At 39.4% G+C, this 26,081-nt stretch overlaps 1 protein-coding gene across 1 annotated transcript in view; it reads right to left on the reverse strand.

Annotated features, from left to right (window-relative positions):
• The window catches only part of PAXIP1 (PAX interacting protein 1), a gene marked incomplete in the record, with an annotated part of 1,449,657 nt that overhangs the window by 1,401,263 nt on the left and 22,313 nt on the right, over positions 1-26,081 (reverse strand). The window contains 1 exon segment of the mRNA XM_044066884.1: positions 6,674-6,808. Coding sequence (XP_043922819.1) covers positions 6,674-6,808 — 135 coding nt within the window.

Below are 26,081 nucleotides of genomic sequence, written 5' to 3' on the forward strand. Positions count from 1 at the left end.
GTCCCTCCCTGTTTGTTTAGATACCAGACCACCGACATGTTGTCTGTGTGGATGGCGATAATGCCTTGAGGGAGAAACTTGTGGAGGGCTTGTAGGGACAGAAGTACAGCCCTCATTTCCAACACATTGATATGGAGAAATGTTTCGTTTGGAAGCCAAGAACCCTGAACTGACCTGCCCAGACAATGCCCCCCCCACCCCGTCTGGGAGGCATCCGTTGTCAAGGTGGCCACCGGAGGGGGTATAACAAAGGGTCTTCCCCGATTCAGATTGGATGGCAGAAGCCACCAGCGGAGGTCCCGTTTGCACGTTTCTGTAATCAGTATGTGATGATTGAGGGAGAGATCCTGAAAAGACCATTGTGTCGAGAATAGCCACTGGAGAATCCTCATGTGCAACCTTGCCAGAGGAACTAGGAGAACCGTGGCAGACATTGAACCTAAAAGTTGCAGGACCATCCTGGCTGGGGCTTTGGATCTTAGAAGCAGGGCTCGGACTTGATCTTGTAATGTTTGTATCCTTTCGGTAGGAAGGAAGATTCGCATTAATTTTGAGTCTATCTCTGCTCCTATGAATCTTATGTGCTGAGAAGGCAGCAAGACAGACTTTGACCAGTTGAATGTAATTCCCAGGGAAGCACCCAGGGAGATGGTGGCTTGTAGGTTCTCTAGTAGTAGATGCCTGGTGGTGGCAGTTAGGAGCCAGTCGTCCAGATAGGGAAACACTTGGAATCCGAGACTCCTCAGGTGAGCAGTCACTACTGCCAAACACTTGGTGAACACCCTGGGGGATGTGGTGAGACCAAAGGGCAGTGCACAAAATTGGAAATGACTGTCTCCCAGGCTAAAGCGCAGATACCTCCTGGACGCCTGATGTATCGGTATGTGATAATAGGCGTCCTTGAGATCTATGGAGCACATCCAAACATCTTTCTCCAACAATGGGAGAATGGATTGTAAAGTGACCATTCGGAATTTGGACTTCATGACGGACCGGTTTAGTTTGCTGAAATCCAAAATGGGTCTCAGGTCCCCTGTCCTTTTTGGCACTAAAAGAACCTTGAGTAATTTCCGGATCGATCTGGTCTGTGGGGACCAGTTGGATGACTCCTTTTACTAGCAGCTTTGAAGCTTCTACGGCTGCAATTTTCCTTTGACTGGGTGGTGGGTACGGGATTTTTTTTGGCGGTGGGGGTGGGTGTGTGTGGGGAATGGTGTAACCTCCGCAATAATCCGAAGCACCCAGCTGTCCTGAGTAATAGACTCCCAGGCTTTTAGGTGCTTGAACAGCACCCGACTGGCTCCGGAGCAGCACAGCCGGGCAATCCCTCATGGAGTGTGGGAGGCTGAAGAGCCACGAAAGGACTCGGTCTCCAGTGTTGCGGGGGCCTCTGCCGCCTCTGGGACGGCGTCTCCCAGAAAATTTTCCCCCTCCTCTGCCTCTGGAAGGGGAATCTTCCTGCTGTTGAGGAAAGAATTTCTGATTTGCGGAACCACATCTTCCCTCCTCTTTTAGCCTTGGGATAAGGCCGAAAGGGAGTGGAAAATCGTGCTCTCGGCAGATAAAGTCTTTCCCTCCTGCTCACAGCGGGTAAGAGTGTCTTTTACCTTGGGTCCAAACAAAGAGGACCCATCAAAGGGAGCGTCGGCAAAGGAAGACTTGAAGGCCTCCGCGAAATGACACAAACGGAGCCAGGCTTGTCTTCGTAGAGCCACGCCTGTGCCTGCCGCTCTGCCCGCCCCTTCGACCGCATATGAAATGAGCCACATGGACGAGTTAGAAATCGAGGTAAGGGTAGCCAACTGAGAGCCAACCGACTGGGCTAGCTGCTCAGGTAGGTTACCTGAGAGGGAGTCTGAGAGCTCCTTGATCAGATCCCTCTGTAGTCTGGAGAAATGTGCCAAATAATTCAGCGACCTCAGAGTAAAGGCCGCTGAACTCAGGGTGCGCTTCCCGTACCGGTCCATGCTCCTAGACTCCTTATTAGGAGGATGGACGGACGTTGAAGCCTCTGCCACGTCCTGCTGGGTAGCAGATGCCACCACCATGGCATCTACAGCCACGCCTTTCGTTAAGAACTCCTTCTCGGGTGGGGCAGACAAAAATTTGTTAGGGCGAGAAGGTACTGGTTCCACAGTATCTGGATGTTCCCACGCCTTCCGACAAACCAAATCTAGGAGCTCGTCGAAGGGCGGAGACACCCAGGAGGCGGAGGGCTGAGCCCCGAAGGCCTTGAGGAACACCGACTCATCAGCGGAGGGGGGTTTGGAATTCCAGCCGCCTCGTTGCTTGAGGATCTCTAAAATGTCTGCAAATGAGACATCATCCGAGGACGACTTTGGGGACCCCTCCGCATCATCAAGATCAGTGTCCGATGTAAGAGACTCATCGGGGGAGTCTACGTGCTTCCTCTTGCACAATCTCTTCCTTGGGGTCTCCTCCGAAAACTACTCCGAAAGACACTAAGGAGGAGGGAACCCCAGTGGGGGTAACCTCAGGCCCCGGGGCTCCGCTGCCTAGAGACAGGGAACTGCCAAAGACCCAGTCTCCATGCCCAGGGAAGGTGCCGGTAAAGCTGTAGAGATGGCCAAAGAAGATTTGGCCAAGGCACTCCTCATAGCTCTGAAGGCCGGACCCCCAGAATCCTGGGAGGGTCCAGTCGCCGGAGCCATGATAGCAGACGGAAGTCCCGCGGCCGAAGCACCGAGAGGGAGGCTTGGAACCGACTGCATTGGTCCCGAAACGTCACCCCCGGGCCCGGCCGAAGAAGTCCGTGTGCTAAACTCCGACCCGAAGGCTGGGGTTGGAGTAAGGGTCGGAGCCGACCCTAGGATCTCCACTGGCTCCATCAGCACCTGCTCCGACGGAGCCGAAGCAGTCGGAGGAGGAATGGCAATGGAATGGGCTATCGGCTCCGAAGCCAATTGGGTCGGAGCCGAAACTAATTTCTGAAAGACTGGGGACTGGAAAAGTCTTTGGAGTACCCTGTCTATGTCCGAATCTGACATCCTTGATGACCTGGAAGAGACCGAACGGGTCCGAGTAGGCCTCTCCAACGGCTCCAAGGGACTAGGGGACCGGCTCCAAATCGACTCGATAATTATCGAAAGAGAGTGTCCAAACCAATTTCCATCGGTGCCGAAGAGGGCTTCGGCGCCGAGGAGGAAGTGTCTGAGCGGACAACCTTCATCGGCTCCAAGATCAGTGGAGCCGATGAAGGTGACCCGCCTCTCGAGGCCCCAGCCGTCGTCTCCGAACCCAGAGGAGTCGAGGCTGGAGACATCGAGGCAGACCGTTCCGCCCTCGGCTCCGAAGTCCGTGGAGCCGAAGGAGAAGCCTGCCTATGTCTTTTGGCGGTCGGTTCCGACGGGCTGGTCGGAGCCGCCTTTTCTTTTTAGCAGGAGAAGGTGATGAAGCTAATGCCTCTTCAAAAGAGGGTTTAATAAGGCCTTTTAAAATAAGTTTGTTTTTCCTCTCTTGGAGGACCCTCGAGGAAAACGCATGGCACACGCTACAGGACTCCTGCAAATGTTTGGCGCCCAAACAGTACACACAGAGAGAATGGTCATCTGTTATTGACATTTTGAAACTGCACTTAGTGCACTTCTTAAAACCTGAAGGCCTAGGAGCCTGTGACATTATGGCAACCAATTTAGTGAACAAGCTAAAACAAAACACACTAACTATCACAGAAAAATTTCTTTTTTTTTTTTTTTTTTAACCAAAGACTGTCACAATAGAAAAATAACTAAAAGGATCCAAGAACCCCTAAAATAAAACGGGACTTGAATGACCACTAACTGACAGAGGAAGGACCTTCAACTCAAAGGGGACCTCTAGTCAGAAAATACGCAATCACCACACAAATATTTTACAAAAAATATTCACTCATACACAAAAACACGAGATAGCTGTTAAAACAGCTTTTTGTTGAAATTTTAGGAAATCCCTGACAGGAAAGTAAGTGAAAAAACACTACTTAGCTCAGCCAAGCTCGAGACCACGTCTTTGCTTGTTAGCAGCAAACGAGATCTGGGAGACTGGTAGTGGTGCATCCTGGGATATAGTAAGCTCAGCCAATAAGAGACTTCGTTCTTTGGCATAAGCGTGCCGAGTCGGAGCAGAGGGTCGGCTCCGAACCCATCAGTCAGAATGTAGGCGATATAGGATCACATAACATCATTAGTTTGGTCTTCGTAGCATTGAGAGCTAGATGATTACATAGCATCCATTGCTCTGTGGAAGAGAAAGCATCTTGAGTAAGTTTTTGTAGTGTAGTGATAGAAGAGGCAGAACAGATGATAGTTGAATCATCTGCATATTGGATGATGCTAGAGAAAGGGATTGATTTGTGGAAATCATTTATAAAGTTACTGAAGAGAAGAGGACCCAGTATGGAGCCTTGAGGAACTCCTGTAGGGGTACTAAGGAAAGAGGAGGTAGCTTTTTTCCATTTTACAGCTTGACTTCTGTTAGATAGGTAGCTAGAGAACCAGTTCAAAGAGGAGGAAGATAGGTGAAGTTTGGAGAGTTTGTTTAAGAGCAGGCTATGTGAGATAGTATCGAAGGCTTTGGAGAGGTCGAGAAGTAAGGTGGAAACAATTTGTCCAGAGTCACGGGCTTTATTTACAATCTCAAGGAAGGAGAGGAGGGCTGTCATGGTGCTATGATTAGGTCTGAAACCATGCTGTGTGGGAGTTATAAGATGGTTGTCTAGGAAGTGAGGAAGGAGCTGAAGTTGGACACATTTTTCTAAGAGTTTAGAAATGGGGGACAGGATGGCTATGGGACAGAAATTAGTAATGTTATTATTGTTACCACCTTTATGTAGAGGTATAATAAAGGCTTGTTTCCAGATTTGGGGAACTGTGTATGCTTGTAGAGAGCGGTTAATTAAAATGCTAATGGGGTAGGCAAGAGTTTCAGCAGCTATACTGAGAAAGTAAGAAGGGATATTATCAGGAGCATTGGTACATGGTTTCAATTTCTGAAGGAGTTTCTTTATAGTGGATGTCGGTATGGGATTTAATGAGAAGAGGGGGCAGTCAGGAGGGGGCGAATCTTCCGGAGGTGTTGATGAGGATAGAGTTTGTGTAGAAGAGGGGGTAGAGGAGTTAGTGGGTGGGGAGTAGGGTATAGAAGTAGAGATAGTGGGGGTGGAAGAGGGGGTATTAGATACTAGAGAGGTGTTGGAGAATGAGGAGGTCAATTTGGAGATTGAGTCAATAAAGAAAGAATTAAATTGAGTGGCTAAATCATGTTCTGGAGCATTTGGGTCTGGGGTAGGAGTATCAGGTTTGCTGGGGTGGAGGAGAGTAGAGATCCCTTTCCAGAATTTTTGAGGGTTGTTTTTATTTTGGTTTTGGAGTGTAGAGAAGTAGTTTTGACGATCAGAAGTAATGAGTTAGGAATTGAAAACCTGACAGTATCACTAACTTCCTTGATTTTTGAGTTTACCGTGAATCCATATTGCAAACTAGGTGCATATTTTGAATTCCTTAACTTCCATTATTTTACTAATAAACATTTCAGCATAATGTTTGACAATAAATAATTGCTTAAGAAATGAACATTCAATATAAATATACACACACACACACATATATATATTAGATACACATACATTACAAAAAATGCATATATATATATATATATATATATATATAATACACAAATATACATATAAATGTATGGATCAGATGACAGTTTTCAGAAACTCGAAATTCATACGGTTGAGTTTCTGTTAACTCAAACAAAATAAACCCACACACCCTCTGCAAATTACATATACCAACTTGGAGATCTCACTACAGTGAAGAAAAGGGTAAATGTCCTGATCCTCACTGTAAACTCAATCGCCAGTTCAAAAGCTTTGAGTTATCACTCACACACACACACACACACACACACACACACACACACACACACACACACACACACACACACACAAACCATGAATTCCTAAAGCAAAAACATGTTAGAAACAGAGAAGTCAGAATTATAGGTAATATTGTAAAGTAACGTCACAGTTCACAAGCAGTCAATTTATTTTTATTTATTTTTTTACAGAAAAAAATCTGAATGCATGTAAAGTAAAAGATTTAACAAATGCATACAACTAAACTTGATGCACCTAAGAAGCAGTGTTCTTCAAGGCATTTTAAACCACATATTCAACCCTGGTTTGGCACCTATGTCTCTAATGCAAACAGGTAACCTGCAAATGGTACATCTCCCAGGCCCTTGCTTACACTTATCAAGGATATCAGAACCTGTCAGAGATTTGGGATGCATGGCTAGGCTTAAAAAGGCCCTTGTGGTCATTAGCCTAGTAAACATCGATGAACCTGTAATGTAGTTTTGATTGCATTACTGTTTATTTTGATGTAATGTCACACTACATACCACTCCCATAACTAAAGGTAAGTTTCTCAGTTGTGCATTTCAGACACAAAGTAACCACACAGCCAAAGTACGAATCAAATACTGTACTCAGCTGGACCACTAAATTATATTTGTACTTTATAACTATTCTAAAGACACAAATGCAGCTAAAATTCCAAAGAAGATAAACAGGTTCACTGCTGTCTTTCCTAAGCAGCAACACAGTAAATGTGGTTTTCTCATATTAATTTTTTAAAATTTCATTGTAAAATAAGGAAAGGGTGCGTACTTTAACTATAGGCAAATCAAAGACTTCACGAGACTCTCCTGCCTCCGGGTTGTCTCCATCTTCAGTAATGATGTGTGTAGCCAGTGCATTGTAGGACACCTCCTTGGCCTTTCCGGCTTTCAAGAGCTTGGGCACCTAGGGACCACAAACATTTTTCAGTTACTCATTTTTTAATGTACTAAGAAGTTTTATTACTTTCTAGGAAAATAACCAGCTCTGTCAATGCTTACATTTATATGAACGAATACCTAAAAACAAACAACCCATAACAAAAAGGCAGGAATATAAAAGTACAACTATAGAGAGAGTTCTCATTCCTTTGCATTTTAGACATAAAATACCTCATGTTCCATAACAGCAGTTACCAGTCACACAGCAGCAGGCATCAAAAGATACACAGCCGCTCAGTCTTAGGTTTATATGATTTTGTGTTCTTAGTCTCAAGTCGTATCCAACAACTATTACAGTTCAAGAGGTCTGCAACAGGTTAGGGCACATGATACTAGATACAAGATTACGAAGTATAAGGAGTGCCATGTCTGAAAATGCCTGTTACAATGGGACAAGTTTTAGGCTTTCCAAATCATACAGTAAAATTTTATACATTGCATGAAATAGGTAGTGGGGAGTCAGAAGGCTTAAGATCTTACTGGAAATGTTAAGTTTGCCATCGGCAAAGTTATCTTGTACCAGCACATAAGATTAATCACTTAAATGCTGCCAGTCCAGGTCTGTAATGAAATCTATGGTGGTATTAAAGCGCTCACAACTCTACTAACCAAACTTAACAGTTCTGATGACAAATCACCTGTGTGCGAGAACATCTCCACAGGGTAATAGTGAGAAAAAAAGTACAGATGCGCAAGTAAAACTTGCCATAACAGTAAATGTTCGAATGATCACTGCTGCAGTAGCCTCAGTTATACAAGTTATATCCCGCCAAGGATAGAACAACCATCCAGCTTCCAAAGTTTCAAGGCAATTTCTACATGCACATACTGTCAAGAAGCTCAAGCTGAGCTGACTGAAAGACAAGTTTGGGCATAAAGCCCTTCAGAGCTTTCCTGCCAGCAGACAGAGAGAGGCTGAGCCCTGAAAGGACAATGCAAGGATTAAAAAAAAATAAATGCCCACACCCTGGCATAAAACACACACACAAAAATAAATAAATAAGTGGGATGGAGGAAGTGGTTACTGCAACAGTGATCCTTCAAACATTTACTGTTACGGTAAGTTTTACTTACACAACTGTAATATGTTCATCACAGTCTTAGCAATATGGCTAGATTACATAAGTTAACTACATTTGGAAGGTAGCAGAAGAGTCAGGGAACCCCAGGAGAATGGTCCTTGCATACCCTGATCTGGACCTAGAGAAGGACTCAAGCTTGCAGCGTTTTGAAAAAAATACGTACAAAGGACCAAGTGTCAACTTCTAGAATACTTCTAGAATCTAAACCTTCCCAAAAGCCAAACTCAGATACGATTTTAGGCATAAAAAATTGATTACTTCTCAAAGAAACCATGTACCAAAGGAAAATGAGATAGGGTTAACTGACCATAAGAGCTTGAAGGGCAGATGCCATTCTTGCAAGGTCACAGCAACAAGTAAAACTTTTTTCCATGTCAAGAACCTCAAGTCAGACAGATTAGTGGGTTCAAATGAAGAACGGTTAGCTTGTTTAACACAAAACTAAGATCCCAATGAGGGGCCACATTTTCTAGGAGGACTCTTATGCAAAAACCCTTTCAGTAACACTTTGAAATAAAACAGGAGGATCCATGGGCAGACAATGCTGAAATGGACGATAAATGAACCTTGATGGAGAAGAAAGAAAGGCCATAGGATAGTAATTCACAAAACATTGTAGAACCAGACAACAACTAGCCCTGAATAGGTGATGGTTATGTTGCTGGCACCAACTAGAAAGCCTTTTCCCACCTGCTAATACATGATTTTCTAGCAGTAGGCTTTCTTGCCTCCATTAATACCTGCTGCATTCCCTCGGAAAACACGTGCCTAAAGGGAATTAAAGCCCTATCATCCAGGTAATCAGCTGAAGCTGACCAATGTTCTTGTCTCAGCAGATCCAGTCCGAGAGGAAGCTTGTGGGAACTGCACCTAACATTTCCAAAAGAAGGGAGAATCACAAAATGATTTTGGAGGATGTGTCAGAGATTACTTAATTGTTTTGGAGCAGGTAGGGAGAAGAGGAGATGTGGTTCATAGGTAGGTATTAGGCTATCGGCCCGAGGGCCTACGTAAGCCTAACCAACAAGGTTCCCTGGCTTATGCCACCCAAGAAAGTTATTTTCCTGTGCCACTGTCGAGCAGAGACACGGAAGTGATCCCCGGGGTGTATTTCCTATTTCCCATCCACTAATCAAGATTTTTCTTGAAGAGTGCTAATGAAGAAGAACTTTGCTTGACATAGATGGGTAGCCTGGATTTAAAGATATAGGTTGTCTCCACCAAAAGATTTCACTTCTTATAAATTCCAGCACCAGGATTTGAAAAGATAAAAGGTGTTGATACTGGGACTAAAGAGATTTAATTTACAACCATATCTTTCTCATGTAGAGTCTTGCCATGGTTATCAAGAGAACCACAGATGCCATGAGACCCAAAATCCTGGAGGTATTCCCTTGCAGTGACCAAAATCTGAGTGGGAAACCTTAGAAATAGGACTAGGTAAAGATCCACTTTTTTTTCCCCAGAGAAGAAAAGCTTTTGAACGGAGGTATCAAGCTGATATCACAGGGACACAATTCTGTGTGAAGACATCTTTCATCCAGGAGAGTGATTCCTGACATTTTGAAAAAAAGACTGCTATGATAAGAAAGTCATCTAAATATGGGAAAATGTGGATATCCTGTAGCCTGTAATGAGCTATAACTGGAGCAAGACACTTTGTGAACTCTCTTGCTTCAGTGGATAGTCGAAAGGGTAAAGTACAGAACTGAAAATATGATCCACACCACAAACCCTTGAGAAATGTCTGAAGTCTGGATGAATAAAAATGTGATAAGTATCTGTTAAGTCTAGTGTTGCCAACACTCGGACAGTATGTGATGAAGAACCGGTGGAAACAAAGTCTGATCTGGAGGATGAGTTATGACACCCTGGAAAGGAGAACTTTCCTTCCACTGCCATCTACAACCTTGAAGAATAATTATCAGAACCTACTTGTCTGAAACTACCTCCTGCCAAAGATAAAAATGAAATTTCAGATATTCCGGATGAAAAACTGAGCCAGAAAGGGAGGGTTTCACAAAGTCCTTTAAATATTCAGACTTGCTGGACTGTCCTTGGTTTTGGGGAGGTTTGAGACTTTTTTTTTTATAAAACCCCTTGCATTTCTTATTAAAAATATTGTTTACCTGTATTTTGGTGAGACTGTCTGTGCTGCAGATATCCAAACACTAAAGTTCTATCCGAGAATTTAAAATCTCGCTTTATCATCATCTAGGAGGCTCTGTGAATGCAGCCATGCAAACATCCTCAAAACAATACCAGTGGCTATAGCCCTTAAAGAAATAGAGTTATATACAATCTGTAAACTATGAGCAGTGACCCCCTGCAATAGAAGAAATCAAGCAGATTTTTCCTCACAAAAAGAAACTGCAGATAAAACATTTGTCAGAACAAACTAACATTTGGGCCTGCCAATTCAAAACTCTGAAAATCAAAGTTGCAGAAATATACTTTTTCTCCCATACCTATCAATAACTTTTCCATCCTTATCAGAAGGGGTACAACTGGAATCAACTAACTGCTTAGCAGGGAGATCAAATTAAGCTATAGTTTGATGGGTCCGATTTTGGAATAGTGTACAAACATTTAAAAGAGATTTAATAATTCTACACTGTCTATCTGCATTTTAGGGGCAACTTGCTACAACAGGCAGCAACACACACATCCTCTAAAGCATTCAGGAGGAATGGGTACACGTTCTGGAAGATCCTTCTGTAACAATCCACAGTATTTTCCGAGGGACTGAAAACAATGGCACATTTTAGCGATATTCTCAGAGAAAAAGAAACCACCACACAAAGAATCAAAAACAGAGCTGTTCTCAGAGTCCTAATCAGAAAGGAGAGTTATAAAAAAAAAAAAAAATCCCTGCGGCTTCCTGTTTAGATCCATAATCTTGAATCTCGTCGGGAAAAATTACTTTACAAGAAGAATCAATAGCTTGAATTAAACCTTGAGCAAGACTCTAAGTAAATTACTCCTATCCAGAGGAAATTGCGAGTAGTAGATACATGCTTGATTTTCAGTTTATTTCTGACAAGAAAATGGGGCCAACGATATTACTAATTGCAGCAGCAGCTTCTGCAGGGATGACCACAGCACAGCATTCTGACAATAAGAAAACCTTCTCTGTTCCCACTCCCAGGACCAACAAGAGTGGCTTTCCCTTGCCATTGCAGGCCCCAAACAGCCAAATCTATGAACATTTATATGATATCAAAAATAGAAAATACCAATAAATTAAGTAAGCATATAATGGAGAACATCAATCACAAATTCCAGTTCTTCATTATAGACAGTATTAGCATTGATATAAGAGGAGGGGCGAGGTAACTATTGCAGGGAAAAAAAAAAAAAAAAAAAAGAGAGAACTATACTGGCAGTTACGCATAAATGCAGGGAACTGGCCAGGTCTAAATGAATATATTTCTATTAGTCCCTTATTGAAATTAAAGGTACTAGAGAGGTAATATTACCACGTCTATATAATATTATCAAAATTTACAACATAGAATCACTAAAGGTCGGCCTCTAATGACAGATGTAGTAAAACTTCGAATAACGTTAAACAAACAAACAAAAATAGCAAGCCCCCCTGCACCCCCACACCCCCCCTACTTAAATATTCCAAATCCGAGACCGCACTACACTGAGGTAAATGGAAATCTCCCCCTACGGAGATTTCCATTTACTTGCACGATGTTCTGCACTTTCGATGTTGTGCTGCCGACAATATCAGCTTAGATATTGTCTGCTTTCGATATCATGAAGTAGACCCAATATTACCTCCCTAACATTCACTGATGAATTTAGTATTTAATACAATTCTAATTCCATATGTTCGTACATTTAAAAAAAAAAAAATATTACATATTCATACATTTTTAATATCTTTTACAAACATGTATTTTTATATTTCATGACTTATATGTATTCTGCATTTATATTGTATTTATTTGGGTGTATGTGCTAATTTTGTATTTATTCACATATAGGACTGCCAACATTTTGTTTATATTGACTTTTTGTCTAATTAACTGTTTTAATTATTTAAGTCACTTCTTGTTGAACTATTGTAAAAAGGAAGTGTCTATCTCTTGTTAAGTTATCTGATGGTCTAGATTATATAGACGAAAACGCTTATCTTTGAGAACATTTTCTGTGATTCACTTTTATTGGATTGAATAAAGTGAACATCTGGTACATCTTAATTGCTTTTCATTTGGAACAATTTGATACTTGTGAGTGGGTGCAATCCAGCTCCTTCACTTGAGCTTATTGTCTTCTGGTTTAGTTTGCATTTCGTTTTACTTAAAGGCCATAACATAGCAACTCACACAAATATTGGAAAACCAGAGAACAACTAGCCCTGAACGGGTGCTTTGTTGGCACCAGCTAGAAAAACTTTTCCATTTGCCAATATGATTTTCTACTAGCAAGCTTTCTTGCCTCCATTATCAACTGTTGCATGTCCTTAGTAAAAAAGTGCCTAAAAGGACTTGAGGCTTATCATACAGGCGGACAATTAAAAATGATTGATGTCGGAGAGTATCTAACACCCTTATTCTTGTGCGAGTAAATCCAGTCTGTGAGGAAGCCTGTTGTAACTGTCCCCAGCCATTTCCGAAAGAAGGGAAAACCACATTTGCTAAGGCCATAAGGGAGTCACCACACTGATCTTGAGGATTTGTCCTGCTATTGCTCAGCTTGTACGACACACAATTTTGCTCTGACAGAATGTAGGATTCCTGTAGAGTGAGACTGCTGTGGGAAGCTATATACCACGACTGTGGCATTGTCCAAACCGCTTTGAAACCGTTTTTGAAGAACCAAAGATGGTTCAGAGAGTAGAGTGACTTGATCAGGGAAAACATCTCCAAGATTCTTATTTTATTTATTTACTTAACATTTGTTTACCGGGAAAGTCCGACTGGACACAGGTCCTTTTTCAACAGAGGCCCTGGGAGAAAAACACCGTGAGTAACCGTAAATTTTCATGCAAACATTACAATAATTAATAAAAGTATAAAGTAAACAAAATGCAGTATACGTAAGAACATACAAATTTGTTACATCTTGACAAAACCTAGGCTAGTACTATTTGTAGGTATGACTTATATCAAGATACAAGGTTAAGATAGGTCGGTAGGAACAAAGGATTAAACACCGAGGGAGAAGTTGGACATGTTTTGGGTATACTGTGATGTATCAGAGCACTCATGAGGGATAAGTACAGGAACACAGCCACTTATTTTTTAGTTAAGCTTTAACTGATGGCTTAAAGTGGTTAATGGATGTGATTGTGAGAATGGAGTTAGGAAGGGAGTACCATATACGAGATATATAGTTGGAAAATAAAGATTCTCCTGCAGTGTTGTTGGCCTTGGAGACGATGAGCAAGTTCTTGTTAGAGCGAATTGGTCTACTGGAACTGTAAGGAAGGAAGAGATTTTGTAGTGCAGGGGTTCTAGTTGGTCGTGTTACAATTTTGTGAGTTAGAGAGAGTTGGCTGTAAAGAATAATGTTGGGAAGCACAAGCCAGTCTAGGATCCTTAAAGCTGTACAATGATGTGTTCTATATGGGCAGTCAGATGCAAACTTAGCGATTTTATTACAACATGCTTCTAGCCAAGTCAGTTTTCCTTACATTAGTTAAAATTGGAGAGGAATATAGTAGAGTGGAGAGCAGTTGGGTTTGTGCTAATGTAATTTTGGCCACTGTGGTCAGGAACCTTTTGCGCCTATTTGTGCCTATACAGAATTCCAAGTTTTGTATGAACTTTTTTATAGTTAGGGAGACATGCAAAGTCAAAGTTTAGGGTATTGTCTATTTCCACTCCAAGAAGCTTTGTATGGTTTGTCGGGGAGATCACAGACATTTATGTGCTTATTTCTGTCCCTGGTGTCCCACACCCCTGAACTTTTATCCCTCTCGAAACTGCTCCTCAGCAAAGTTGTCCATGGTGACCGACTGCTTTGGAAAAGGGGAGCAGAAGGGGAGATGTACATTTAAGGATATCTGTTGTCCCCATCAAAATATTTCTTTCCTGACAAACCTCAGCACTGGGATTTGAAACTACAAAGGGTGTTGATGCCGGGGCCAATGAGATTTTAGATACCACTGTTGCCTCTCTCTCTCTTTCAGGGATAGCACGAGACTCACAGATGCCATTAGACACGAAGTCCTGAGGTACTCCCCCACAATGACTGAAGTCCAACTGGAAACCCTTAGAAAAACACCCAAATAAGGCTCTATTTTTTCCCTGTGAAAGAAAAGCTCTTTGAACTAAGATGTCTAGATGGCATCCCAAAAAACACAATCCTGTATAAGGAAGTCGAGACAGACTTGACTGTTCTCTTAAAAATCACAGCTTGTCTAAAAGATCTCTCACCCAAGAGATATATTGGAAGTGTGTCAGGAAAAATAATCAAGTCCTGTACCCATGGAAAATGTGAATACACTGTAGCTTGCAATGCTGTATAAATGGAGCATCAGTTCAGAAAAGGTAATATTTTTCTGTAAAAAAAACAAAAAAACAAAACCAAAAAACAAAACCACTTTCAAATGCTAAACCGGCCCCCGCCAAGGAAAAATAATTTCTCCACTACTAACAACTTCAGCTTCTGCTTTCTTAATTTTGTCTCCATCATGTAAATCTTGTTCCCTTCTACAATTTTCTTATCCTAAAAAAAGTATTACACTAACACCCTTCCTACAAATCCTTAGTTACATCCTTACTAACATGCTCCAACAAAGAGACCTGTGACAGTCCAGAACCAAACGGCTCAGAGTGCACAACTAGGCTTGTAAGGTCCATGTGGTCATTACTCATAGGGTGTTAGGCTATTTCTGTCTCCACTTGACTCCATTACATAATTTCTTTAATTCTGTGCCAGTTGTAAGGCATCAGCTATGTACGCAAAGTAAACATCTGCTTTACTCATTTATTTTGATTTGTTAACAAAATAAAATGCTGATCCAGATGGACCATTTTCAGGTTCAGCCTGACATGTACAAGAACAACAGACAATAACATACACTGGAAAGCATGCATTAGATTTGAAAACAAACTTAATAAATGAATGAATGACATTTTAGAGAAAATTTGATTGAGTCAATAGGGAACAATGGTGAGTACAACAGATTTCAATGTATACGGTTATTACTGGTTATTATAAACCAGCCAATATGTACAAAATAGAAGAAAAAAAAGTAAGCTAAGAAAGCAGGAATAAAAATGGAGGATGGGAATGACAAGAAATAGTCTGAAAAGGAGAGACAGGGGATTAGAGATGAACAGTGAGAGAGGTTGTAAAGAGTAAAGGACACAAGTGCTTTGTATAGTCTTCTACTCCTTAATATTTAAACTGGTAAGAGATACGACTCTACAATGTAGTATTTCTATAGTCTAAACCTGCAAGATGACTACTCTCATTGCTTTTACATCTGCACTTTCGCATATGTTTTTACTACACGGACAGTGCTTTCCACCTGACTGTGGACAGTGTGGTATATGAGCTAGATTCCCATGCACAAACCCTCTAAAATTCCTGACTTTCATACTGCAGACCTTTATTACACATTGCAGCATCAACTATTCCCCCTGCCTTGAGTATGCAGGGATCTATACATAAAGATGGCCTGTATTCACTTAGATTGTTACTAGACTAACAACCCGGGGGTCCTTCCTAAGCAGAGTCACGTTTTCCCAAAAGAATACTATGTCATGTGTGATGATACGGGCAAATGCCAGCATAGCCAGTTGGGAGTTTTGTAAAGAATGATATGTCCTTTGAATAACAAACTGATTTATATAAGATGCTTGTGTTACATTTGCATTAGAACTGTATATCATTTGTGTATCAAACTGACTTTGTACAGATGCTTGTGCTGAAACTGCATCTGTGAGCTACGTTTGTGGTGAAATGCATCAACAGTGCACACTACTGAAATGAAGAGAAATGTACATTTATTATTGTTGCCGAATTAAATATACATAAACAAGGATACTGGCACAGCAGAGGTTAACTTTCAGAAAAATAAGGGTAATGTAAATAAGCTGTTAAACCTTTAAAAGGCACCCCACAGTGCTGAATAGGACTGGAGACTTTCGGTCTAGGGGAAGAGCCTTTGTCCATTAGCTCAGAGAAAAGAGGGGAGACCCAGGCACTGCCATAAACATTTGGATGGGTGTTGTGGCCATCTGTGCTGACTTCCTGTCTCAGCTTCAAAGGGGAATACTGTGAGAACCTAGAGTCAGGTGACCAGATGAGGACATTCTGCCAACTCTCTGGAAAATCATATTTTAGATGTTACATAAAGCGAAATCAGAGTACGAGTATTTTGTTTGGGAAACCTGACTAGAAAGGCCCTCATCCACAGCATCTTGCCTTGAGGTAGCAAGTAACTAAACTAGGGAACAGTAAAAGTATCTTAGATTCAGTCAGGAATATAGCGAACCTTAGTTTAGATATTGTTTTTCTTTGCTTGTCTGAGTCTGTGCATAAATGTTCTTTTCAATATTTCCTGTGATATGAACTCTGTGGTTTACTGTGAATATATAGTCAGTACTTTTCATGTACTTTTATTATTAAACATATTTAAAACTTTTACTGTGTGGCTGGTCCTTGTGAAAGTATCTAACTTTGGAGAGTGCTTATATTTATTTGGTAACATTGTGTGGGCCATTATAGAAGGCCTAGCAGTCTTGGTGAACTAGTACTATTTGTATTAGTATTAATATTACACAGTATAATTGGATCCCCTTTGTATGAACCTTAAAGTAAATGACTGGTGGCAGTGATAACTACCTTATAAACTGGGCAAAGTTGGTACAGCAGGTAATCTGCCCCAGCATTCCAGCTTTTCCGAGGTGTGTGTGTGTGTGTGTGTGTGTGTGTGTGTGTGTGTGTGTGTGTGTGTGTACACGCTACTTGGGGCAGGAACATGAAGCACTGGGTTTACAGACAGGGTGCTGGAGGACTTGGCTTGGACACTTGGCTCAGGACATAACCCTACGGCTGTGCCAGTGGGAAGTTTTACTGGGAAACCCTGCATGCTTTTAAGAGAGCTGCATCTGGAAATACTGAGTGCATCCATTTGTATTCCAAGTGGACGTCCATCTTCAGTGTCAGTGGTGAGGATTCAGGCTCCTTGATTACTGGCCCAGCGTGGGGACGACATATTGGTGGTCATCACATACTGGTAGCAGTGGTAGTCATCATATCCTGTTTTGGAACAGGACAATGACAGCCAGGCATTTATAATCTACCTCTGTACATAAGGGACATGGGTACCAGGTAGCTGTCTCCAAAAAAATCTAGGACCATGCAGGGCTACTCCACTGTAAGCCAGGAAGTTAGTTGCCCAGTCTGCAGTAGATATGCAATGAAAACCTGCAGTATAGAAATTGTAGCCCCAGCTGCAAATGGTATATGGGCTTGTTGCAAACACACTGTGTATGGTCAAAACCACCTATCACACACTGCATTTCTTTAGTGAACATCTCCATCTTCCATAGCTGCGACATACTGCACAGCAGTTTTTGGCCAAGCTACATCAGTGTACTATGTTAAAGCCTGTAAGAACATTTTACACCAACGTATTAGTGATGTACAGGGCACAAACCTGCTACTACAACCACATATACAGGCACTGTCCTTAGCAGTGAAGCAGTAGTGCCAATGCATTAGAGTAGCTTATGCACTGAATCCCCACAGCATATTTTGCTAATGTACCCTGCTCCACAGCCATGGAAATAAAGAGCAAAACCTTTATTAAATCACACCCTCCCTCCCATCAATGCAGATATTAGAAGCAGTCCCTGTGCACTGCTGTTCCTCTGCAACAGTTTAAAATTCACAAACGGAAGTCTCCAGTTGTGTGTGGCACAATCCCTGCTTATGAACTGTATACAGGCAGAATAAGCAAGCACAGCTATAATACTAAGATGTGCACTATAAATCCCAAAGTCAACAATGTATTAATTGCATCTGTACTTCTGCCACATTAATTACTTCAGGGAACTTGCAATAATAATCCACATGCATGACATATATATGGCTCCTTTGATCTATCTGGGCTTATTTTGCTCCACAGACAAAAATGGAAAAAGTTATGCAACCATTTCTTCCTCTGAACTGTTGTGATGTCAGGAAAACTGTAGCCAGCACAATTGCACAGTACCGTTCTATTTTTAACTGACATTTGTTGCCAATATAGTACAAGATCTTTCAGAGTACTATTCTATTTTTAACTGACATTCTTTACCAATACAGTACAAGATCTTTCAGTAACTGCAATTTTAAGTTAAAGTCAATTAAAATCATTTGAAACTACAGCTTTTGGAATTATTCAAAGAATCTCTCTTTCTTTCGTTCTTCTAACAGGTCTTCATCTTCTAACAGGACTTCATTCGTCTCTGGCAAATATGCTTTTCACTGCATAACCGTGTGCAACTTCTTTCCTAGTCTGCATATCGCATTTAGACTACACTTCTTCAAAAGAAAAACATTCTGCAATATTGGAGATGCATTGTATAATGGCTTTCTGAATATGGTTTGCAAAATGTTATGGTCAGAGTACACCTGAACTTCACCACCACATTCAAGAAGTTTCCACATTTTTACACTATAGGTAACAGTTCTTCTAGCTAAGTATGTCTCTTTCGTACATGCTCCTGACTCACTGACAACTGTTCCATTCTCTGGTAGAAGTACAGTTCCTATACCATTCTGACTAGCATCCACCTGTAACACAGTTTATTTCCCCACTTTTACTGCCCTTTCCTTCACCACCTTGACTGTTTTATGTGCAACAGCATTCTTCTCCATGTGTAGAATAATACAGAGTGAAGACGAAGTTGCTCTGTTCAGGATTAATTCTGTTACACAACTCCCACAAACTTTTCTGTTCCTACACTCCCATTGGTCCTCCCACAAAGTCTTCTGTCCCTACACTCCCACCTGATCCTCTTTGTACTTGAATTCACACTAAGTACACGCAGTACTGTCACTTTTTCCTTCTTGACTTTGTTGCTCTTTTCAGAATTTTTTTTTATTATATCTAGCCCTTCCTTCTGTATGTTTCTCTTACAGAGGTTTCCCCCTTCCACAAACCTCTAGAAATTTTAGGCAGAGGATTCATTCTTTCATGAACCTGTAGGAATTTTGTTTGATTGTATTACACTGCATTCTGATATCCAGTTTATCAACGTTATCATTAGCTTCCACGTCTCCCTGAATTTATTGCATGCATACATACACATACATACATGTATATATACATGCAAATGAATATTTCAAGCATTGGCATTAATGCCTTTCTAGCCTGCCAATATACCAAAATAGTTGTTCTCATAATAAGTGTACAAGCTGCTCTTAAGAATATCCAAACTACTGCTTGCTTTAATGTACTTTGGCAGTCTATTCCATGCATCAGCTGGTCTCAGAGCCAATTAGAACACTTCTCATTCCTATAGAATCTTTTACATTTTGGTAACCTCAAACATTCCCAGAGGTAGTTGCCCCTAAATGCCCTATATATCTGAATAAGGTCTCCTCTTAAATATCTATGAGGCACTGTAAAAGTTCTACCTGAATAAGGTCTCCGCTTAAATATCTATATGAGACACTGTAAAAGTTCAGATATTTTAAATCCATAGATGCTCTTGATATATTTCCACTGTACACCTCTCAGTTTAGTCATGCTTGTTTTCTTTTAAGGTTTCCATATTGTTATGCCATACTCAAGTCTGGGGCTAATATAACAAATAATGACTTCAGTGTTTCTAATTTCATAACTTTATAAATCGTTTTTATACAACCTACAGTACTATAACTATCATAAACCAACTGGTCGATATAATCAGAAAAAAACTCAAGAGCTAGACCTACCCAAACACCCAGGTCCTTAAATAAATCTGCAGTTTCAATCACTATGTGCTCTATTGAATATTCACCTTTCTATTTATGTCTCCCAAATCTCATATGCTTAGTTTTTGATGTATTTATCAGCAGAGTATTCTCCTGTGCCCAAATGGTCAAGTTCTTTTACAGACATGCCCTCTGTGATGCAGTTTACCCAATTTTCATGTCATCTGCACACAAGCTGTAGAACACCTCAGATGAAAAAAAGATAGTCTGAAAGACACAATCTAAACAAGCATGGGCCTAGGACAGAGATCTGTGGGACACCCTGACTCTAACCAAGAATGTCACCCGTCCAATTACTGTAACATAACTTGCCATGTCCCATTTCTAAGCCATCCAGCTATCCATCTTATCAAGAGTACAGCAATACCTAGTTGTTCTAATGTAGTGATCCGTGTATTGTTTATGACCCTGTCAAATGCTGAAGTTAAAGGTATACACATTGCATCACTGCACAATTTTTCATTCATTGCGGTTATGATATTGTTATAAAACATCATTATAGGTGGTAACAAATCTACTTTCTAGACATGCATACTGACATATGGTTTCAAGTCCCAACCACTCCAATTCTGAAAGTAACTTAGCAGATATTACCTTCTCAATTATTTTTGCTCAGCATGAAAGTAGACTTAAGGGTCTGTATAACTCTATTTCTCCTACTCCCCTTTCCCTTAAAAGACAGGTTTAATAAGTGCATGTCTCCAGTCTTGAGGAATCTCCCCATATTTATATGGTCTACTAAATAACAGCTGAAGTGTTTTCAGGTCATCATTACTAAATTCAGTCTCCTTTCCGTGCTTCGTTTGGCTCCAGTTTGAACAGTTTGTTTTTACTATATAACATAACTTGAATTCAGTATCGAAGATTACCAGGATGCCACTAGGACAACTTATCACCCTCTTTGTGAAGCCAAAAGCCAAACTGTTTTGCATAAGATTTTAATCAATATAATCTGTTGTGCCCAAGAATAAATTTTAGAATCTACACAAAGTTTATCAATTTGAATGTCTTCACATCCTACGTATCTACATCAACATCTTTATAAATTTTTGGTACTTGCGTAATATCACAACCACGTCCCAAATGTGTCATAACCTATCCTGGCACTCAGTCTGATTTCTTTGAAGTTAGAACTGCTGTGGCAGATTTTTTTTTTTTTAATTTGGTTGGGAAGCTGTTTACTGTTTGTGTAATGCAAAAATAAAATTATGTTTTGTCACAGTTTTAATTTCATAACAGTGGGCGTTTTTCAGTACATGCCATTTAACAAAAAATTGCTTTATCAATTTGATTTTTAATCCAAGTTATTGTTCCCAGTTTGTCTGTTTGTACTTTTCCTTGTGACGAGAAAAAGGTTTTGTCATTGCTGAGAGTGTTTTGTGTGCCATGAATGACGTCAGACATACTCTTATGATTGTATGGAGTCTGTATGTTAACACCTGATGAATTGCTGTTAATTGTAGTTTACTAATATGCAAGGCACTGCATTTGATACAACTTGGTGTGATATATGACAAATACCTTGACACGTGTATCAAAATCAAACAGGCAAGAAAGTTGTGCTGCTGACGTGAAATTTAGCGCAGTGCTTTGCAAGATGACGTCGTACACAATTTTCATTTGTTATAGTTTCTTAGGATGCCTTTAACAGTTTGAATTGTACTCATAAATTGAAAATTTGACGTGGGGCATAAGTTTGTGTGTTTGTGTCTCCTGTGAGGGGCTGAGACACCGTTCAGAATTAGTTTACGGACTTCAGCCTACTAAATGTCAGGATAGGTTATGACACATTTGGAATGTGGTTGTGATAAAACGTACCAAATTTTCTTCAATTTTTTTCTTAATCTTATCCCACACTATGCTTATCCATGCTTATTATGCAGCTTACTTCAGTTTTCAAAGTTGTAGTGAAACCTCTTTTCCATTTCTTTCTCTCACTTTAATCAAGTATCTTCTTCTTATAGCTTCCTGATGTTGTGCATCTAGAACCTTAAATTAAATTTACTTATTTTTGATTTTTTACATTCAAACAATTTTTCTTTCAAAACTTTCTGCATTCATTCTGCAGTTTTCCCATTGAACTCATCACTCCAGTTAATTTTATACATGGACTGTTTTGTTTCCACATAATTTGTTATTAATATGTGCACTGGTTTAGGTTTCAGTTTGGCAGAGGTATCCAGTGACAAATTAACCTTTATAACCCCATGATCACTCACATTAACAGTGGAAAAACTTGACATGAAGTTGTCTAGTTTATTCTGTTCTCAAAAGGTTTTTTTTTTAACAATCTGAAGCAATGGTCATTCCAGAATTTCCTTACTAATGTTGTTGAATCAATAGTACTCCCATCTGTTTTTGGTAAATTTAACTCCCCAGCCATCGTTATTCTTCCCTCTTGTGCTTCATGCAATAAAAGTATTAATTCCTCTAGATCATCAACAATTGTTATATGTAATAATCACAGGTCTCATAACTACCTTTAATCCCTATCGCAACACCTCCACCTGATTTTTTTTGTTAGAATGTCTGTTAATTTAAACATTTATACCCAAAACTGGTTTCTAGTCATTGTTAACCCTTTCACAAAAAAACAATCTTGCGAGAACGCAGCAAATTTTCAAATACAAAAAAAAAATAGTATCAACAACCATCAAATATGCATCAAATGTTGCTGAACTGTTACATTTTCAACCTGACAAAAATCCTGCTCGTTTGTCAGATACTGCAAAGTATCTGCTGCAAAAATGTTCTTCCCTGACCTTGCAAAAAAGTGTGCCATCGTGTCTAAACATGTGTGTCCAGAATTAGGCTCAAATGTTTTACAAATCCATTGTTTAAAACGGGACTTTTTTTTCTTGTAGGTATTTACCAAACAAAAAAAAAAAAAAAAAAAACACATTCATGGTGACATCATTTTCCTTTCTATATGTGATTTGTGAAAAACATGTCATAACACCTGTACAAGCTATGCCATTAAGAGGATTGTAAGTTCCCTGCTAACAGTCAAGACTCCTTGTGGATGAGATCATTTGTACCAACATGAATAAAAAAAACAGACCTTTTCTTCCTTACATTAGGGCCTTCTAAAGCATGCCTCACGTCCGCTATTCTTGCTCCTGGCAAGCATAACACTATTCAATGTTAATTAGTTTCTCTGCAAAGTATCAATTCCTCCAATAACAATCTCTGATTACAAGAATATCACTTCTGACCAGATCTGAAGAATTATCAACTTCTAATTCAGTAATGCCTGCTCTATCAATTGTTACAAAATAATTATTATGAAAAGAATATCAAAAACAAAAATATGGAGGGGCGTGGCCAAGATGCCAGTCTGATAGCAGCAGAGATCCATAGCTCTGCTTAGATTTTAATATCCTGTCAGGAAATGTACTTTAATTTTTAGAAAATTCTTAACTAAAAGTTAGATTAACATAGACTCTATTATTTTCTAAAAATTAATACATAGTCAAGAGAATTTTTTAAATTATTCCTGTCAAGAAGTTTTCTACTGGAGATTTTAAAATGAGCAACTCTAAGAACCCACATCAGGAGAGTGCAGTGAAGAAAACTACATCTTATCCAAGAACTGTCACTAAAAATGGACAAATTCGAAAACAAAATGGATATTATCAAACCAAGAATGCAGTAAACAACTGGAACTTCTAAATGGAATAATAAAAAAAACAATGTGAACAGATTCTTGTCTTGGAGGAAACAGTAACTAACCTAGATACTAGAGTGACAGAAAATGATCACAATGAATTTCTCCTGAAACAAAAACACCAGGCTGACTGAGAAACTGGAAGACCTAGAAAGTAGATCAAGGAGGAATAACATAAGAATATATGGAATTCCTGAGAAAGAAGAGGATGCTAACATGATTCAATTCCTCAATAAGTGGTTTTCATCAGCACTAAACATGCCTGAATCTCTCTCTTTTGGAACGGAGAGGTCTCATCAGTCCCCGGCAAATCCAGCTTCATCTAACCCCAGGTATATAATAGTTAGCACTATCAAGGCGGGTGAAAAAGTTATTCGTTTTGACAATGACTACACCTCTACAGTCATATCCCAGAAGAAAGGAGTGTGTTCCTCTAAGTCCTTTAAAGCTCAAATTCTTTTTCCTGCAAGAATAAAAATCACCTTGCCAGAAGGAGTGAAGATCTTTGATTCCCTATAAGAAGCAGTAGAATTTATCCAAAAGTAGAAAATACTGTCGGACAAAGAAGCAACGGAATGGTCATCCCAGAGTTTGAAGAGACAAGCAACAAAAAATGAATGGCCTGTGAAGGAAGGAGCAAACAAAACTAAAGGACAAATGAATAAATTCCTTCTAATTTTAAATGCTTTGTTTTATGAATCATAAAATATTTAATCCTGGGAAGTCTCTATGCTGTAAGGTAATGTGAATCAATTTTATTATTAACGTTCTCTTTTCCTTTCTATATCTACTTTTTCTAATTATATATACAGTACCAAGTATTTAAATAACATTCTCTCTCCTTCCTATCCTTTTGTTACCAATGTTCCTTTTCTCTCTTTTCCCCATTACAAGTACTTTACATACTTTTCCTTTTTAAATAACTACAAAATGTTGTAGGTCTTCTAATTCTTCAGTAATAGTATAATTTGACTTGATACCAAAGTGCATTTTTTCTAGTGGGTCAGTGGTGGGGTAACAAGGTGTTTCTAACTAGATGTTTTAGATTCTTTGTTTAGATACATTTAAACATTAATACAGTATATTAATGGTGTTGTACAAATAAAGTTTTATATATAATTAGGTTCCTTTCTCTCTCAGGCCTGATTAACTGGTGGGTAAATAATTGAAATGTTATAATATGACTTCTGATGTGAGGCAGCTGTTACTTCTAAATAGCTGTTTTTTTATATGAAAGGGTTAATTTTTTCATGATGCTGATGTTTTGTGAGGAAACTGGTGGTCTGTGTGACTACTCTCATTGTGGATATTTATGACATGCACTGAAAAGACAGCTTGAGTATTTTATTTTTTTTTTTTTGCTTTCTGTAAACTCTAAAAGCTTCAAGATCTGAATTTCCCACCAAAAATGCTTTTTTCTTCACTAGAGGCAACTTCTGTTGTGCATGACCCTATTTAGATCCTTTTTAAAAAGTTTATGAAGCTGCAGCTTGAAGAAACAGTGATGACATAATTTGACCTTTTGAATTTGTTAAATGGTTGTAGAATTCTTTTATCTTTCACTAGCTACTTTAAATGGTAAATTAGTTCTGATAAAAAGTGTTCAACTCCTTTGAAAATGCCTATGTTCTCTTACAGATGCATACATTCTGCAGATTCAATGACACTCTTAGTAACTAAATGACATCAAGTGAACTAGGAGCTGCATCAGAAAAGTCATTATGCATATTAACATCAGACTTGTATTATATAACCAAACCTTTAGTAACTAGAGGGTTGTGAGGCCCCCTTCCTGATGAAAGATGTCAACACAGATAGTTAGTACATATGAGCAATATGTGTACAATTGCAAAAATGTAATATAGTTATGCTGTAATAACACTATGCTTTACACACATATATATAGCTTTACACACACACACACACACACACATTATATATATATATATATATATATATATATATATATATATATATATATATATATTATCTGATATTTGTTGAAAAGTCTTGGAAATAAATGACAATCTTCTAAACCTTCAACTTCTAATGTTTATACATACTTTGTTCTGATGTGTACTTCTAGCATATCTATGTATTAGAGGTGCTATTATCATATGTAACATTCATATAGCTTCAGATATATTGGGCACTCATTCTAATGTATATTTCATTGATTCAGAATTTCTTTAGTTGTACACAAATAAATAAATAAGCTTAAAATCAAACAAAGCACCGGGTAATGATGGTATTATACCAGAGATATATAAAATCCTTTCTAAAAGTACATATTCATTAATACATAAGGTTTTTATTTTGGCCCAAACTGAGTTAATAACCCCCCCATCTTGGCAATATACATTTATTTTGCCAATTTTAAAACCTAATAAAGATCCAACTAGATGTTCTTCATATCGGTCCATCTCATTACTTAATGTTGATTATAAAATGTTTATGAGTATCTTTGCTGATAGAGTGAAGACAATCATTCCCGGCATTATAGATATAGATCAGACAGGCTTCATTGTAAATAGAAATACTTTTGATAATAT

The sequence above is a fragment of the Protopterus annectens genome, chromosome 3.part1, assembly GCF_019279795.1.
Source record: "Protopterus annectens isolate FY-2018-M chromosome 3.part1, PAN1.0, whole genome shotgun sequence".
Lineage (NCBI taxonomy): Eukaryota > Metazoa > Chordata > Ceratodontiformes > Protopteridae > Protopterus > Protopterus annectens.